This window comes from Protopterus annectens, chromosome 6.part0 (genome assembly GCF_019279795.1).
Source record: "Protopterus annectens isolate FY-2018-M chromosome 6.part0, PAN1.0, whole genome shotgun sequence".
Classification (NCBI taxonomy): Eukaryota; Metazoa; Chordata; order Ceratodontiformes; family Protopteridae; genus Protopterus; species Protopterus annectens.
This window is the reverse complement of record NC_056737.1, coordinates 1,335,081,085-1,335,096,704: the sequence shown is the minus strand read 5'-3', so window position 1 is coordinate 1,335,096,704 and position 15,620 is coordinate 1,335,081,085. Positions and strand designations below refer to the sequence as shown.

Sequence of the window (15,620 nt, the reverse complement as noted above, 5' to 3'; positions counted from 1 at the left end):
CAAGTGGGAAAGCATACTTTGCAATGTGGTTTTGATTCTGTAGAGGCCTCCTGCAGAGCAGCAGTTACAGGCTCTGTCATTAGAAGACATGCTTGGTTAAAAGAACATACGTTACCAGATCATGTTAAAGCAAAATTATTGGATGCACCTTTGCAGCAGGATGTGTTATTTGGAGTTAAGGCAGAAGAGGTATTAAAGAAAATGGAGGATAAGGCAAACTCTGTGCAAACGGTGAAGGATTGCTTACAGGATCAGTCTCCTAGATTTAGCAGAACCTGGCCAACTAAGAATTGGTCCTTTCCAATTACAGACAGACCTCAAAGGGGAAGATACAGGCGTCCAAGAGGTAGAGGTCAAACACAAGGTCCTTACAGGCCTCGACAATGGGTTGCATCAGGCCAGAAAGAAGGGGAAGACAGGCCCCAACCATATAAAAAGCAGCTCCAATGACTTCCCACTACAGCTGCCAAACAAACCTTCGTGGCAGCCCCATTGGGAGGAAAACTGGCACTCTTCTACCACAATTGGCAAATGATCACCAAAGGCAAATGGGTTCTCAACATTGTATTTCAAGGTTACAGGTTCCACTTTCACACTCTGCCAAGGTTAAAAGGAATGACAAATCTGCCACCAAATCAATGGGCAGAGGCTCAAAAACAAATTACAGCACTCATGGATATGAGAGCTATTCAAAAGGTACCATCACAGGAGCAAGGACAAGGATTTTACTCAAGACTCTTTCTGGTACCCAGAAAGGACAAAGCCTGGAGGCCCATTGTGGATCTTTCATCTCTAAACACTTAACTGGATGTTTCCAAATTCAAAATGTTGACATTACAGCAGCTTCTTCCCATGCTGGGCAATAAAGCTTGGCTCGTGACTTTGGACCTCAAAGAGGCATACCTGCATGTCCCTATCAGACAAAACTGCAGAAGATACCTCAGATTCATAGCTGGTTCAATGCACTACCAATTATCTGCACTGCCCTTTGGCTTATCTACTGCGCCCAGGGCCTTCACAAAGTGCCTGGCACCAGTAATTGCATTTTGCAGACAGAAAGGAATTCAAATTTATCCGTACCTGGACGACTGCCTGATTCAAGCAGAGAGCAAGGACATTCTTCTAAAGCATCTGGCGTTTGTAAAAAAGTTAAGTTGCCTAGGGTACACAGTAAACGAAAAGAAATCAAAACTAGTGCCCACACAAGAGATTATATTCCTACGTGCCAGCTTGGACACAACAGCCCAGATGGCTTATCTTACGCCAGACAAACAAGGACAACTGACTCAATACTTTCAATTGATGGCAACAAAGACCCAACTCCCTGCAAGAAAAATTCTGCAGGCCTTGGGTTACATGGCATCCTGCATACTACAAATTCCATATGCCAGACTGCATATGAGGAAACTACAATGGTACCTAAAGAATGTATGGTCTCAACACTGTCAAAGTTTGGAAACAGTTATACCACTAATCCCTTGCCTTCAAGAGGAGTTTCAGTGGTGGGCTTAAGCTTGTCACCTCAACAAGGGACAGCCTTTTATACAACCCACAGCCAACAAACACTGACAACAGATGCATCGGATTACACCTGTGGAGCACACATGGCAGGCAAATGTATTCAGGGCACGTGGCCCGCAGAACAAAGGCATCTTCACATCAATCAAAAAGATATGCTAGCTGTACAAAATGCGCATAAGGTGTTCAAGGAACTGCTGCATCCAGGACAACTACTACTAAAGACAGACAACACCACAGTTATGTGGTACATAAACAAGCAAGGGGGCACTCACTCCTACCCCCATGCAGACAAGCTATGACCTTGTGGAACACAGCTATAAACCTTCAAGTTCATCTGCAAGCGCAATTCCTGCCAGGAGAGAAAAACACACTGGCAGACGACTTAAGCAGAAACATCATGGATCCCCACGAATGGGAGTTGAATCCACAAATATTCAGAATGATAACACAGAAATGGTGGAGCCCGGACATAGATCTGTTTGCATCCCCAATAAACTGCCCGCTACAAAAATTCTGCACAAGGAGTTACCATCCAGAAGCATGGAAAGTGGATGCCCTCTCATTCAGCTGGGAGAACCTACAAGTGTACACTTTCCCACCACTACCTCTCCTGCCAAAGGTACTCATGAAAGCCAGGCAGGAAGAGCCAAAGATGATCCTGATTGCACCAGACTGGCCACGCCAGCACTGGTACCCAATCTTAAGGAGCTTAGCACAAGAACCACCCTGGATTTTGCCTCAAATCCCACATCTGCTGACTCAGCACAACAAACAAATACTACACAGCCAGCTAAAGACCTTAAACCTAGCTGCATGGAAGATACCTTAGTCAAGCAAGCAATGCCTCTCTCCAAAGCTGCTATGGATGTCATTCTAGAGACCAGATGGCCTAGTACCAGGAAAGCCTATTCGGATAAATGGAAGAGATTCTGTGCTTGGAACCAAGTTCACAGCCTTGACCCTCTTGTCCCAAACATTCCTCAGATACTACAATTCTTAACTGAGATGCTGGACAAAGGAGACTCCTTCTCATCCATCAAGATCCACGCCTCTGCCATCTCTGCTCATTACAACACGGATCCACCAATTTTCTCTATTCCTTTGTTAAAACAGTACCTCAGAGGAGCTAAAAACATAAGACCGCCCCGTAGAGCACCTACTCCAACTTGGGACCTCAATTTTGTTTTGGAGAAGCTAACTTTACCTCCTTTTGAGCCAGCCAACACAGAAGAATTAAAATATATCTCTTGGAAAACTGCTCTGCTCCTGGCAATAACATCAGCACGAAGAGTTTCAGAATTACAGGCACTAATGGCAGTGGAACCTTTCCTCATTTTAAACCAGGACAGGGTGTCTTTAAAAACTAACCCTACTTTTATGCCAAAGGTGGTATCCAGTGTGGCTCTAAACCAAACTATTTACCTGCCAACTTTTTATCCTAAACCACAGAATAAAGGGGAGAGACTACTGCACTCTTTGGACATTCCCAGGGAGTTACGCTTCTACTTGGACAAAACCAAAGCTTTCAGAAAATCAGAGCAATTATTGGTAGCATATGCTGCAGGAGCACAGGGAAAAGCCATTTCAAAATGGATAGGACATTGTATACGCTTCTGCTACACATACCATGGAAAACCTGTACCTAGCAGCATTAGATCTCACTCCACCAGGGCAACAGCCATTTCAACTGCCTACCTCAGGGGAGTACCTACCAAGGATATTTTGGAAGCAGCAACTTGGAGTTCTGTACATACCTTCACCAAGCATTCCCATCTGCCTCTATACTCTAAATCCAGAGCTGGCTTCGCCACTGCAGTGCTGCAGGGCCTTATAGCCACCCCTAATGCCTTATAGAACCAGCCACCCTTCCTCAGCTTTGGGATTCTACCCAAGTGTAATGACTGCAGCAGTGTAACACGAACATAGTACAGTTTTGTACCTACCATAAATGTAGATGTTCGAGTGTATACACTGCTGCAGTCCAGGTTACCCTCCCTCCTTCCCCTCTTACTGGCTGGTACGTACCTATGTCTTCTACCCTTACTACCTATGAGGAGTATTTGCTGGTAGCTGTAAGTTGTTTTTTGCTTTTCTTATGTATGTTTTATTAGCAATTGGAATTGCCTACCTATTTAGAGGCACCTGACATCTGGGGCAAGAAAAACTGAAGAAAATGGCGTCGGCTGCATCTTACATACCCCTGTCGCATTGACGTCAGGAAGGAGGCGACAGCAACTGACGCCGGACAAAGACTTTGGAACTCAGGCTGACCGGGGAACCGCCTGACGGCAGGATAACCCAAGTGTAATGACTGTGGCAGTGTATACACTCGAACATCTACATTTATGGTAGGTACAAAACTGTGCTTTTCACATGCTGAAGTACCAACAACATATTATGGAACTTATTAAGCAAAAAATAGCTACCTTTTACAGACTGTGCAGAAAATAAAGAATTACAAGCGCTTATGCATTCTCCAAGCCAAGTCAACAAGCATACTGTGCAGTGTGGCTTTGACGCCTTAGATGCATCTTGGAGGGCAGCAGTCACTAGTTCTGTACTGAGAAGGCATGCTTGGCTTAAGGAGCAGACGTTGTCAGACCATGTCAAATCAAAATTACTAGACGCTCCTTTGAACTAGGACAATCTGTTTGGCACCAAAGCTGAAGGGGTTCTTAAAAAGATGGAAGAAAAAGCTAAATCTATGCAGACAGTCATACTTCTTGCAAGTACAGCCTCCTAGATTCAGTAGGCATTGCCCCTCGAAACATTGTTTTTTTTCCAGCCCCCTCAAGGCCATCTCAAACTAGACCCAGGGGAAACAGACCCCCCGACTACAGTCTCCGGGTGCAGAGATCTAAGCAATGGAGTGCCTCCACTTTAAAAACAGAGATTGCTAAGCCTCCCCCTTACGGAAAGAATTCACAATGATTTCTCAACTCCACTCCCCACCTCAGTCCAACTGCTTGTGCCCTTAGGAGGAAAACTTGCCCATCATGCAAAAAACTGGACTTCCATCACCAAAGACCGATGGGTCCTCAACACTGTATCCCATTGGTTCAAATTTTACTTCCACTCACTACCAACCCCAAAAAGGTTCCCAGACCTTCCTCCAAACCAGTGGGCAGAGGCACAAAACCAAGTTCAATCCCTACTCTCTATAAGGACAATTCAACCTGTTCCTGCAGAACAGATAGGTCAAGGGTTCTATTCCAGACTTTTCCTGGTACCCAGAAAAGAGGGCACTTGGCGCCCAATCCTAGATCTTTCCTTTCTAAACACCTTCCTGGTGGTACCAAAATTCAAAATGTTCACCCTGCAGCAGCTTCTTCCTATGCTGGCCAAAGATGCCTGGTTAGCCACCCTAGACTTAAAAGAACCCTATCTGCACATCCCTATCAGGGACTCTTGCAGGAAATATCTATGCTTCAGGGCAAGATCTGTGCATTATCAGTTCTCTGCACTTCCCTTTGCCTTATTCCCTGCTCCCAGAGTATTCACAAAATGTCTGGCTCTAGCCATTGCCTACTGCAGATCGAGAAAAATTAAAATTTACTCGTTCATGGATGACTGCCTGATTCAGGCAGACAGTCAGGAAATGCTGTTGCAGCACCTGATATTTGAAAAAAAAAAAAAAAAAAAAAACACCTTCTAACCTCTGTGGGGTACACCATCAACGAAAAGAAATCAAAACTAGTCCCCAGTCAAAAGATTGTATCCCTGGGAGCAAGCTTGGACACAGTATCCCAGATGGCATTTCTTACGCCAGAAAAATAAGCCCATCAGACAGACTACTTCACTCAAATGGCCACCAGAACCCAGTTATCCGCAAGGAAAGTCCTGCAGGCCCAAGGGTTCATAGCCTCATGTAGCCTACTAATTCCATATGCCAAGCTGCATATGAGGAAGCTTCAGTGGTATTTAAAGTGTCTTTGGTGCCAACATTCTCAGGACTTGGAAACTGTCATTCCTTATCATACCTTGTCTAAGGACAGAGTTTCTGTGGTGGGCAGCAGCATGCAACCACAACAAGGGACTGCCCTTTACTCAACCCCACTCCGACCAGATACTAACCACAGTCACATCAGACTATGCCTGGGGGGGGGCACACCTGGACGACAAGTGCATTCAGGGACACTGGAGCTCAAGTCAAATTCATCTGCACATCAACCAAAAAGAGATGCTAGCTGTTCAGCACGCTCTAACAGCTTTCGTATACTTACTCTCACCAGAACTCCTGCTAATAAAAACAGACAACACCACAGTTGTGTGTGGTACATCAACAAGCAGGGGGAGCCCACTCTTACCCACTCTGCAGGCTAGCCATGGCCCTGTGAAACACAGCTTTGGACATGCAGGTCCATCTGCAAGCTCAATTCCTGCCAGGCAAACAAAACTCATTGGCAGATGACTTGAGCAGAAATCTCCTAGACCCACACGAGTGACAATTAGAGCCCAGCATCTGCAGCCTTCTGATTCAGAAATGGGGGATCCCAGTGGTGGATCTCTTTGCCTCCCCCTGCATTCACCAGCTCAGCAAATTCTGCACCAGAACACCTCACATCAGGGCCTAGAAAGTGGATGCCCTACCCTTCCAGTGGGTAAACCTCTCAATCTATGCATTTCCCCCTCTACCCCTTCTGTCAAGAATATTGCTCAAGATAAGACAGGGCAGACCAAGGACATTTCTGATTACCCCAGACTGCCAATGCCAGCACTGGTGCCCACTCCTGCGCAGCCTGTCACTGGTACCACCCTGGCACCTACCCCAGAGCCTGACCCTGCTCACTCAGCAGTGGGGACAGATCTTGCGTCCGCAACTGCAAACCCTAAATCTTGCAGCCTGCCTTATTCCTTGAATTCTCCCCCAGTGACCAGCCTAAGCAAACAGGTGCTGGATGGCATTCTTGAAGCCAGAAGACCCAGTACAAGGAAATCCTATGCTGATAAGTGGAAAAAGTATTGCTTCTGGATTCATTCTAAAGGAGAGGACTCAACTCTGCCCTCCCTACGTCTCATCCTGTATTACTTAGCGGATCTACTCCACAGAGACCTTTCCTTCTCCTCCATTAAGATTCATGCCTTTGCCATCTTGGCTCATTACAACTCTTAGCCACCCCTATTCTCTCACCCTCTCATCAAACAGTTCCTGAGAGGGGCAAACAACTTAAGACCACCAAGGAGAGCACCCACCCCTGCGTGGGACCGTAACTTTGTACTGGAAAAGCTCACACTACCTCCTTTTGAGCCTGCAGCGTCAGCAGACTTAAAATTCCTCTATTGGAAAACAGCATTGCTCCTGGCCATCCCTTCAGCGAGAAGAATATCTGAGCTACAAGCACTTACGGCAGCGGAACCCTTCATTATTTTTCATGCTGACAGGGTCTCCTTCAGGTTTAATCCTTCCTTTATGCCCAAAGTGATGTCCAGCGTGGCTTTCAACCAAATCTATCCATTTGCCAACCTTCTTTCCTAATCCTCAAAATAAAGGGGAGAGGGTCCTGCTCTCCTAGGACGTTCACAGACAGCTCAGATTTTATCTGGATAGGACTTGGCCCTTCAGGAAATCTGACCAGTTATTACTCAGTTTTGACCCAGGGGCAGAGGGCAAGGCCATTTCAAAACAGACAATTTCCAAATGAATAGCACACTGTATCCATTTCTGCTACAAACACCATGGGAAACCAACTGCTTAGGGGTCAGAACACATTCCACTAGGGCAACTTCTACCTCTACAGCATTCCTCAGGGGAGTCCCTACCAGGAACATTCTGGAGGCTGCTACCTGGAGTTTCGTACACAGATTCACCAAGCATTACCACATGCCTATAGGTTCATAGGTTCATACTTGGCTATCTGCCCTGGGGCATTTATAAGCCTAGCCCGATTGTGTTTGGCTTACGCCACCCCTTGATTTGAGTATACTGTGCCCTTTTTAAAGTTTAGTTTACTGTGCCTCTGTCTAATAGTGACACGGAAGTAATCCCCGGGACAAACCTACGATCCCCCATCCACTCATCAAAATTCTTCTTGAAGAGAATCAGTGAGGTGCTCTGCCAAACATGAATATAGGTTAACTTCAAGGTGGATTTTGCAACTGCAGTCCTGCAGGGCATTCTAGCCAGCTCATACACTTCTTGACTGCCTCCACCCGTTCTACAGCTTTGGGAATTATCCCAAGTGTGATGATTGCAACAGTGAAACAAGAACAACGTAGTACAATTGTGTACACTTACCATAAATATAGATGTTCGAGTGTATTCACTGTTGCAGTCCTGGTTTCCCTCCCTCCAGCCCCCTGCTTGCTCTCTCTCCTCTCTGTGTATACTACTCACCCCTTGCAGGGGTATTGGTATTTACTTTTTACTGGTGGTGATTTTTTCCACTATAGCTTAGCTCCCTTTTGGGGGCTCCTGACATTTGGGGCAAGAAAAACTGACATAATGGCATTGGCTGCCTGTTTTTTTACCCCTGATGACCTGACATCAGACCTGGAACGACAGCAACCAACGCAGAAATACTAAGTCTCTGGTATTCGGGCCGAGTGAGGGCTACCTGCAGGCAAATAACCCAAGTGTGATGACTGCATCAGTGAATACACTCAAACATCTACATTTATGGTAAGTGTACACAGCTGTACTTTTCTTTGAGTGGTGAGTGCCTCTAGTAGGTTTAGGTAACAGTTGTGAGACTCCAAGGGAAAATAGATGGTGAACTGTAGCTAGCCATGATATGGTGAGGGACCGTATCTGTGGTGAATTACAAATGGACCATGGTATCATCCTATTTAACCAACCTGGAGGATTACTGGAGGGTTATTACAGGAACCCCACTTGGCATTCCTGAGAACACTGGAGAATATGAAGGTCTCTCCAAACACTATGTTATTGGGTGACTTCAACTACCCAAACATTGACTGGGTAAACTACTCAAGCCCAAACACCCTCGCCCAACGGTTCCTTGTATTTATAAACGCTAACGCAATGGAACAACTGGTCACCACTCCCACAAGAGGGAACAACATATTGAATCTGGTCATCACCAACATGGGGACTCTGTTCCACACCAGAGGTAAACCCCTCATTGGTAAGATCAGACCATAAACAAATTTCCCTGGACATCCATATCCCGTCCCCACCCCCAGCCAAGGAAATCACTGTGAAGAATTTCTCCAAAGCCAACTTTGCACTTCTCAAGACTGAGGTGGAATCCTTCAAAGCCCCTGGGCCAGAGGATAATGCAGCCCAATCCGCAGAATCCTTTACAAATGCATTCTATGAGCACCTGCACGAATGCATGGATCGTGTTATCCCAAATAAAACCAAGACTCACTCCTCCAAAAACAGGAGACCGGTCTGGTGGACCCCGGCCATAAATAAGCTATACAACAGAAGGAGGAAGCTACTACATGACAGAGCAAAATCCCAAAAAGGTAAGGCATCTCTGATCAGTATTAGCAAGAAACTTCGATCCCTCATAAAATCATCAAAGGCCAGTTTCGAAAGAAAAATTGCCCTAGACACTAAAGGTAATCACAAGGCCTTCTTTAGTTATGTCAGAAACATGGGCGGAAACTCCCAGATATGCTCTGAATTGTTGCATAACGGCACAAAATATACTGAACCTACAGACATAGCGAACATCGTGACAGACAGATTCAGCGCAAACCCCCCCCCCCTTCCCCCCAAAGGATTAAACGCCTATCCCAACTGAATGTAACCTCCCTAACATCACAGATGCACAGGTGAAAGCTGCCCTCTCCAAAGCAAAAAAGACAGCATCTATGGGACCGGACGGTGTCCTAGGCTGTGTCTTACATGAGTTCCAAGAAGAACTGAACCCTCACATTAAGTCACTGTTCAAACTTAGCCTTACTACAGTATTTGTACCCAAAGAATGGCGTACAGCTACTGTGGTCTCACTCCACAAAGGTGGTGCCACAACGGACCCCAGAAACTATTGCCTCATTAGTCTGACTAGTCTGGTCTGTAAAGCTATTGAGCGTATTATCATGGAACTCATAAACAAAGACATTGGGAGCCTCCAGACACTGGACCCTACCCAATTCGGCTTTGTTTAGGGCAGATCTTGCCTCTTAAACCTAGTTGATTTTTTTGAAACAGTTACCAAAGCCATAGATGAGGGCAAAGTAGTCCACACAGCCTACCTGGACCTCGCAAAAGCCTTCAACACAATACCCCACTCGGGCATCATAAATAAGCTTACCAGCGTAAATATCAACCCCTATATCACAAGATGGGTTGCAAACTGGCTCAGAGATAGAACCCACATGGTCAGAATCACAGGTGCCATGTCCGAATCCAAACCAGTTACAAGTGGCGTCCCACAGGGCTCAGATCTGGGACCTCTCTTGTTCGGTACATACTTCTCTGAGGTTCAGGCTAACACGGGGGGATTATGGCTGACAAAGTTCGCAGATGACTGCAAACTGGGGGCCATAATCGAATCTCCAGCTGACACAAGCATCCTCCAAAGGGTCTCACAGAGACGGATGCTTGGTGCCAGAACCACGGCCTCAAGCTAAATGCTAAAAAGTGCATAGTTATCCCCTTTGGGAAAAACGAGATGCCCACAAATGACCACATAGGTGGTAATCCATTAAGTACGGAAGAAGTAATTAGAGATTTGGGGACCAACGTAGATAGTAATCTCTCCTTTGATAATCAAGTTGCCAAAGTAGTTAGAAAGACCTTCTATATAGCCCACCTTAACACGAAAGGGTTCGCATCTAGATCAAGAGAGGTCATTGTGCCCCTCTACTCGTCACTCATCAGGCCCATAATTGAATACAATGCCCCATTTGGGATGTACCTTACCCGACACCTACAGCAACTGGAGAGACCCCAAAAGTGCCTCACCAAGAGGATCATGGGCTACAAACCTATGTCCTATGCAGCTCGACTAAAGAAACTCCAGCTCTACTCAGTTGCTTACCGCCTACTCAGAGGCGATCTATGCCTGACGTACAAAGCCATGTCAAACCCAGAATTAATGGACATGCTCCACCTCAAAAATTCCAAGTCCCTTAGAGCTACACGCTCCAGGGACCTAAACCTCAGCACAAAAATAAATAGGACATGCTGGAGGGACAGATTCATTTCCCAGAGGCTCCCCTCACTCTGGAATAGAATTCCATTTCATGTTAGACATAGCCACTCGCTGACCCTCTTCAAGCGAAATTTGGACGCGTGGATGGGAAATCGCAAATTCACCCCTGGGATCTCTCCCGTGTCCCTGCTAGACAGAGGCACAGTAAACTAATCTTAAAAGGGTACCTTCTGTGACCTACTTTACAGAGGGCACAGTAGGCTAATCTAATAGGGAGGCGGAAGCCAAATACACTCTGGCTAGGCTTATAAATGCCCTCGGGCAGATAGCCTAGTATCTATCTATGAGGTGTGTTGGTTGCCAGCGTAGATTGAGATACCTCCACCTTTGTCCCAGTCTGTGTTGCTGTTGGTCTAAATGTGTGGAAGGCACTGTAGCCTTGGACTTCTGAAGTACTTTGTATGGCTTTAAACAAAGTCTCAGTCACAGCACTGATGTCTACATTCTCCAGACTCCGGAGGGCTTGAAGAGTGTGGAGTTTTTTGTTAAGGCTCCAAGCACAAGCAGTAGCACCTTAAGGTTGTTTGTAGACATTTTATTTACTATGTTGGTTGTTTTGTCTTTTTGACATTGCCTAAAAAAAAGCCTGCAAAGGGGTAGATAAAAGTTTTATTCAATATCCAAAACTCTAGGGGGAGACAGGTTCAGTCCATCTTTGGCAAACCAGTGTGGTCTTTTGAACATGTACTCCCATGCTGACAGGTACTGGATCCCCCCTGGAGTGATCAGTCATTTTATGTTCATACTGCGGTGTCATTCTTGGTGAAGATAGATTCCTGCTCATTGCAAGGCTCTAACCTATGTAAGACGCATATTCTGGGAGATTCTTAATGTCTGTCTTTGTAGAATCCACTGATGCGTGTTTTGGGTCATATACTCCCACGTGGACTATGATCGAACCTGTTGGTACCTGAGGTGCATTAACTTAAGTGCATATGTAATAACTGCGGATCTTGAATCCAAATAGTCAACTAATTGTAGTCTTGTCTAACCTTGAGTGGGGAATCTGTGTGTTGCACAATGGAGTCCCCAAGACAAATGTATTGAAGTATATGCTTGCCTTATAGACCTAGCTATTGGGGAACCATTGAGTGTAGGCTTATGAGAGATGTTATTGCTTTTGGTGTGCGATTTAGTGATTGTTGAGGAGCAGCATTACCTTTGGATAGCTTTGGTGGTCTTTGAGATTTGGGAAGGTTTCTTTTAAGCACGTCAGCATAAGACCGTGTGTGTGGTGAGTGGTATGTGTGAGGGGTGTAGTATGGGAATTTCTGACAACGTTGTTTGAGATTTTTGCCCCCAAGGAAGTTGCGTGTTTACATCTCTCACATGCCATGTTTTTTTTTTATTTTTTTTTTGTAATAAGTAATTTGTCTGAAAATGTGATACAAGCCAAAGGGACATTGTATTCAGTGAGTGGCCTAATGAGGGCTTAAGTAAGGGGGGTCTGTGACATCCCTAGATCTAGACACAATCCCTTTGTTTATGAGCTGTGCAATACAGGACTGTCTTGTAACTGTCTTGTAACATGTTGTTCAAAAGTTAGGCTTGTTTCGCATTAGTTTCCAAATCCCAAACAACTGGGTCAAGTCTTCTGTGCATATTTTCATTGAGGGTATAGTATGATCTCTCTTTGACAACAGTTTAACTCCAGGGCAGAATGAGCATGCTGATAACTTAGGAAGGTCTCTTGTAGTCTTCTTGTAGATGTGGGTATGGGAAGCATGTTTGTTGGTATTTTTCATAAGGAGTGGCTGTTTGGATAACATCTGATATTTTCCTTGAAGTTGTGGTCCTCACCCTTTCCTGCTCTGTGTAGCAGGACAAGAGGCGTTCACAGTAGAAGCTTTCTCTATCTTGTGGCAGTGGAGATTCTTGAGCATTGCTCCATTTTCACTGAATGTGTGTTGTCTTATAAAATTCTGTGAACACAAACCATAACTTATTGTCAACAATAAATGTGATGAGAGTAGTTTCAGGTTCTCAAATCCGTTTTAATACAATATTTCCCTTGGTATTAACCATGGAGGGTTCCTTCACAACTGGATTGGTATCTGGCTTTGTCTTGTTGCTTGGCCATGCTGTAAACCTTGTGGTTTTCTTTGTGTGGTTTACTGTTAGAGTAGCGTTTACATTTGTGACTTTTATCACTGAAGGCCAGATGTCCATTCTGATTTCCAGAACTTTGTACCCTTCCCTTTCTTGGTTAGGCTGGTGGTCTTCCCGGACTTCATCATGTCTAAGGTGTATATAAAGAACATCTGCAAACATTTTCAACACTTCCTTACTGTTTTTCGTAAGATTGATTTGCAAGCCTCAGTGCATCGTCAGTTGTTAGATAAAGACTTGACACCCAGAGAACAGAGAACTTCCCCATTATACAATAACTGCTTATTAATGTTCAACAGTGAGCAGGCTAATTAGACAGCCCACCCAGCGTATCTGTTGTAAATCAAGCATGTACCAATAAAAAAATCCTGGCCACTGAAGTGTCAATGAATGACAAGACTGTTCTTTTGGCATATACTGGAAGATAGGGTCTATGTCAATTATTCGAACGCTTAAAATGTCGAACGTTATATGGTAGAGACACCATATGTTTGACATTTCAAGTGTTCGAAGATTGACTTTTAATGATGCCGTACGGTGCAGAGTGGGAGAATTTCCCTTTTCTGCACTGAAGTGCAGTCTCAGAGTTGGTATGTTTAAGTAGGGGGGCGTGGGGGGTGCAGGGTGCTGTTAGTGTATGTTTTTCTTTTTTTTTTTTTTTATTAGATATTCAGACTTCCAAATATCGACCATATGGTCTCGACCACATGGTATTCGACATTTTGGAAGTTCGAATATTTGACATAGACCTGGGAGATGCACCAGATAGACCAAAGTACGAGAAAATGCAGGTATGTTCTGCAAAACTAAAACCGAAACATACCTGATTTTCCTCATATTTTGTACTGTCCGTGTAAGCAGTTTATCAACAGAAAAAAACAGCAACAGAGATTTTCTCCATTGCTTGACAGAAGTGCCCATATACATTTACATTATTTAAAAAACGCAAGTAATTTCTTTCTTAAATGTTATTGTGTAAAAGCAGTCATGCAAAAATGTGTATGTGTGTATATCAGGAAGTACCTGTGGTTGGCTTTGGGTAATCACTCTGGCTTCATCCTCATGATCAAACCACCACCTGTGTGTAAATACAAATTTGTGGATTATTGCTTTATTGGGGAATATCTTTTTTTTGTTTGTTTATTATTGTAGGAGCACTAGATGTCATAATCTACCAAAAGTAATAATTGCAATACTTGTGAAAATCAAATTCCCTACAAAGCAGTTGCTTAGTCTGTGCTGCTTTTTATTTGTAGAGTGCATGTCATTACCCCATGGTCTTACTGCTGTTGGAGCTACGACAAGAAACTCAACAGGAAAAAGCAGGATGCCTTGTCTAAGGGTGGCATGGTGTTATGGTATCAGCCAAGTTTTTTTTTTCTTTTGTAGAAGCCCCCCATCCAAAAAAGAAAATGTTACAGAAAAGTCCCCTTGAACGCTGGATGTCATTGATCTTTATTCAGGATCTGAAGACTCTGCCCTGACTCGAAGCCATAGGGTGTACAGTCAGATGCATTTGCAGTTCTCACTTCATTGACTACATTTTTCGTGGCTTGTGACCTTAATGCTCTGGAAGCCTGCATGCATTTGGATGATGGAACAACCTCTTTAGCAGAAATCATTCAGTCTTTCATCTGTCTATATGCCTTTCTAAGGGCTTCTCATTCTGGCAGTTGTTTCTGATTTGTGTGGGTTGTACTGTCTTGGCCTATATTCACAAAGATGTCTGCAGAGCTAGGACAGTTAAAACCACCTGCTCACATCTGCAGCCTTCAAGAAGGTCATCAACCTGTGAAATAGTGGCAGGTTGTCCAATTCTGGCTGCTAGCTGTCTTTCCACAACTTGAACTGTGTGGGTTCTCCACCCATCCCCATTCAAGTTCCATTCTCTGGATCTGACAAAGCTGGCATGTACCAGGCCATGGACTCAGCCCCTGCCACTTCGGTCAAAGAACAGCTGTTTAATGTGACACTGGAGAAGGAGCTGCTCATTGAACAACCTTTGGAAGATGTGCTTTAATGTTGGCAATAGGGAAAACAGTGCAGTCTGTGAAAATAATTGCTTCTCCTTCCCAGCATGTAGGTGTAGTTGCAGATATCCCCGTAAGAGTGACCTTTCCATAGGCAAAAGCCCAAGAACAAAAAAAGTTGATTTTTTTTTTGTTTTTGTATGTTAGAGGCACGCTGTAGCTGTCTGTTTTGGATGCATCTACCGAATCCTCAGACTGCACCATTTCTGATCAGTACGATATGAACATTGCCTGTAGAGCCAGAACAGGATTTGCCACAGCTGTCATAAATGGGTTACTTCCGGCAACATATCCTCTAGGCCATTCACTCATGGAAACATGAACTTTGAGAATCTTCCCAAATGTAAACACTACTGCATTAGTGAACCATGTCAACAAGGTGTGTTAGAAACTTGGCATATTTGTAGATATTCTAGCGTGTTTGTTGTTGAAGTAATACCTGCTTCCATTCACCCCACCTGTTCATACCGTATGAGCATCTGTCGGCATGAGTTCTTAAATGACTGTAAGTTATTGTAGCCCTTGATACCTGATCCACCATTGTAGTTTGCATGGTGGATTATCCAAAGGTTCTTAGAAGAATGTTGGAAGACATTTTGAGTTTCTTGTAAGATTTTATTTTGCATCACCTGTTAGTCTTTACAATTCGAGAGTTTGGTCATTAGAACTTGAATCTGTGAGTCTGAATATCTTTCTGATTGAGAGCCTTAATGTTGCCTTTTGTTTTATTTGCAGCCCACTTTAAGCAACACAGAAGGACCACCTGGTATGTATGAATCATATTATATTTATACATTTTTGCTGCTTTTAATAAAAATAGTAAAATGTTTTT

At 44.3% G+C, this 15,620-nt stretch overlaps 1 protein-coding gene across 3 annotated transcripts in view; it reads left to right on the top strand.

Annotated features, from left to right (window-relative positions):
* The window catches only part of PRPF40A (pre-mRNA processing factor 40 homolog A), a 3,102,395-nt gene that overhangs the window by 257,393 nt on the left and 2,829,382 nt on the right, over positions 1-15,620 (top strand). For all 3 annotated transcript variants that reach the window (XM_044074905.1, XM_044074903.1, XM_044074904.1), the window contains exon 4: positions 15,524-15,554. In XM_044074905.1, the coding sequence (XP_043930840.1) occupies positions 15,524-15,554 (31 nt within the window). The remainder of the gene's footprint in view (positions 1-15,523; positions 15,555-15,620) is intronic.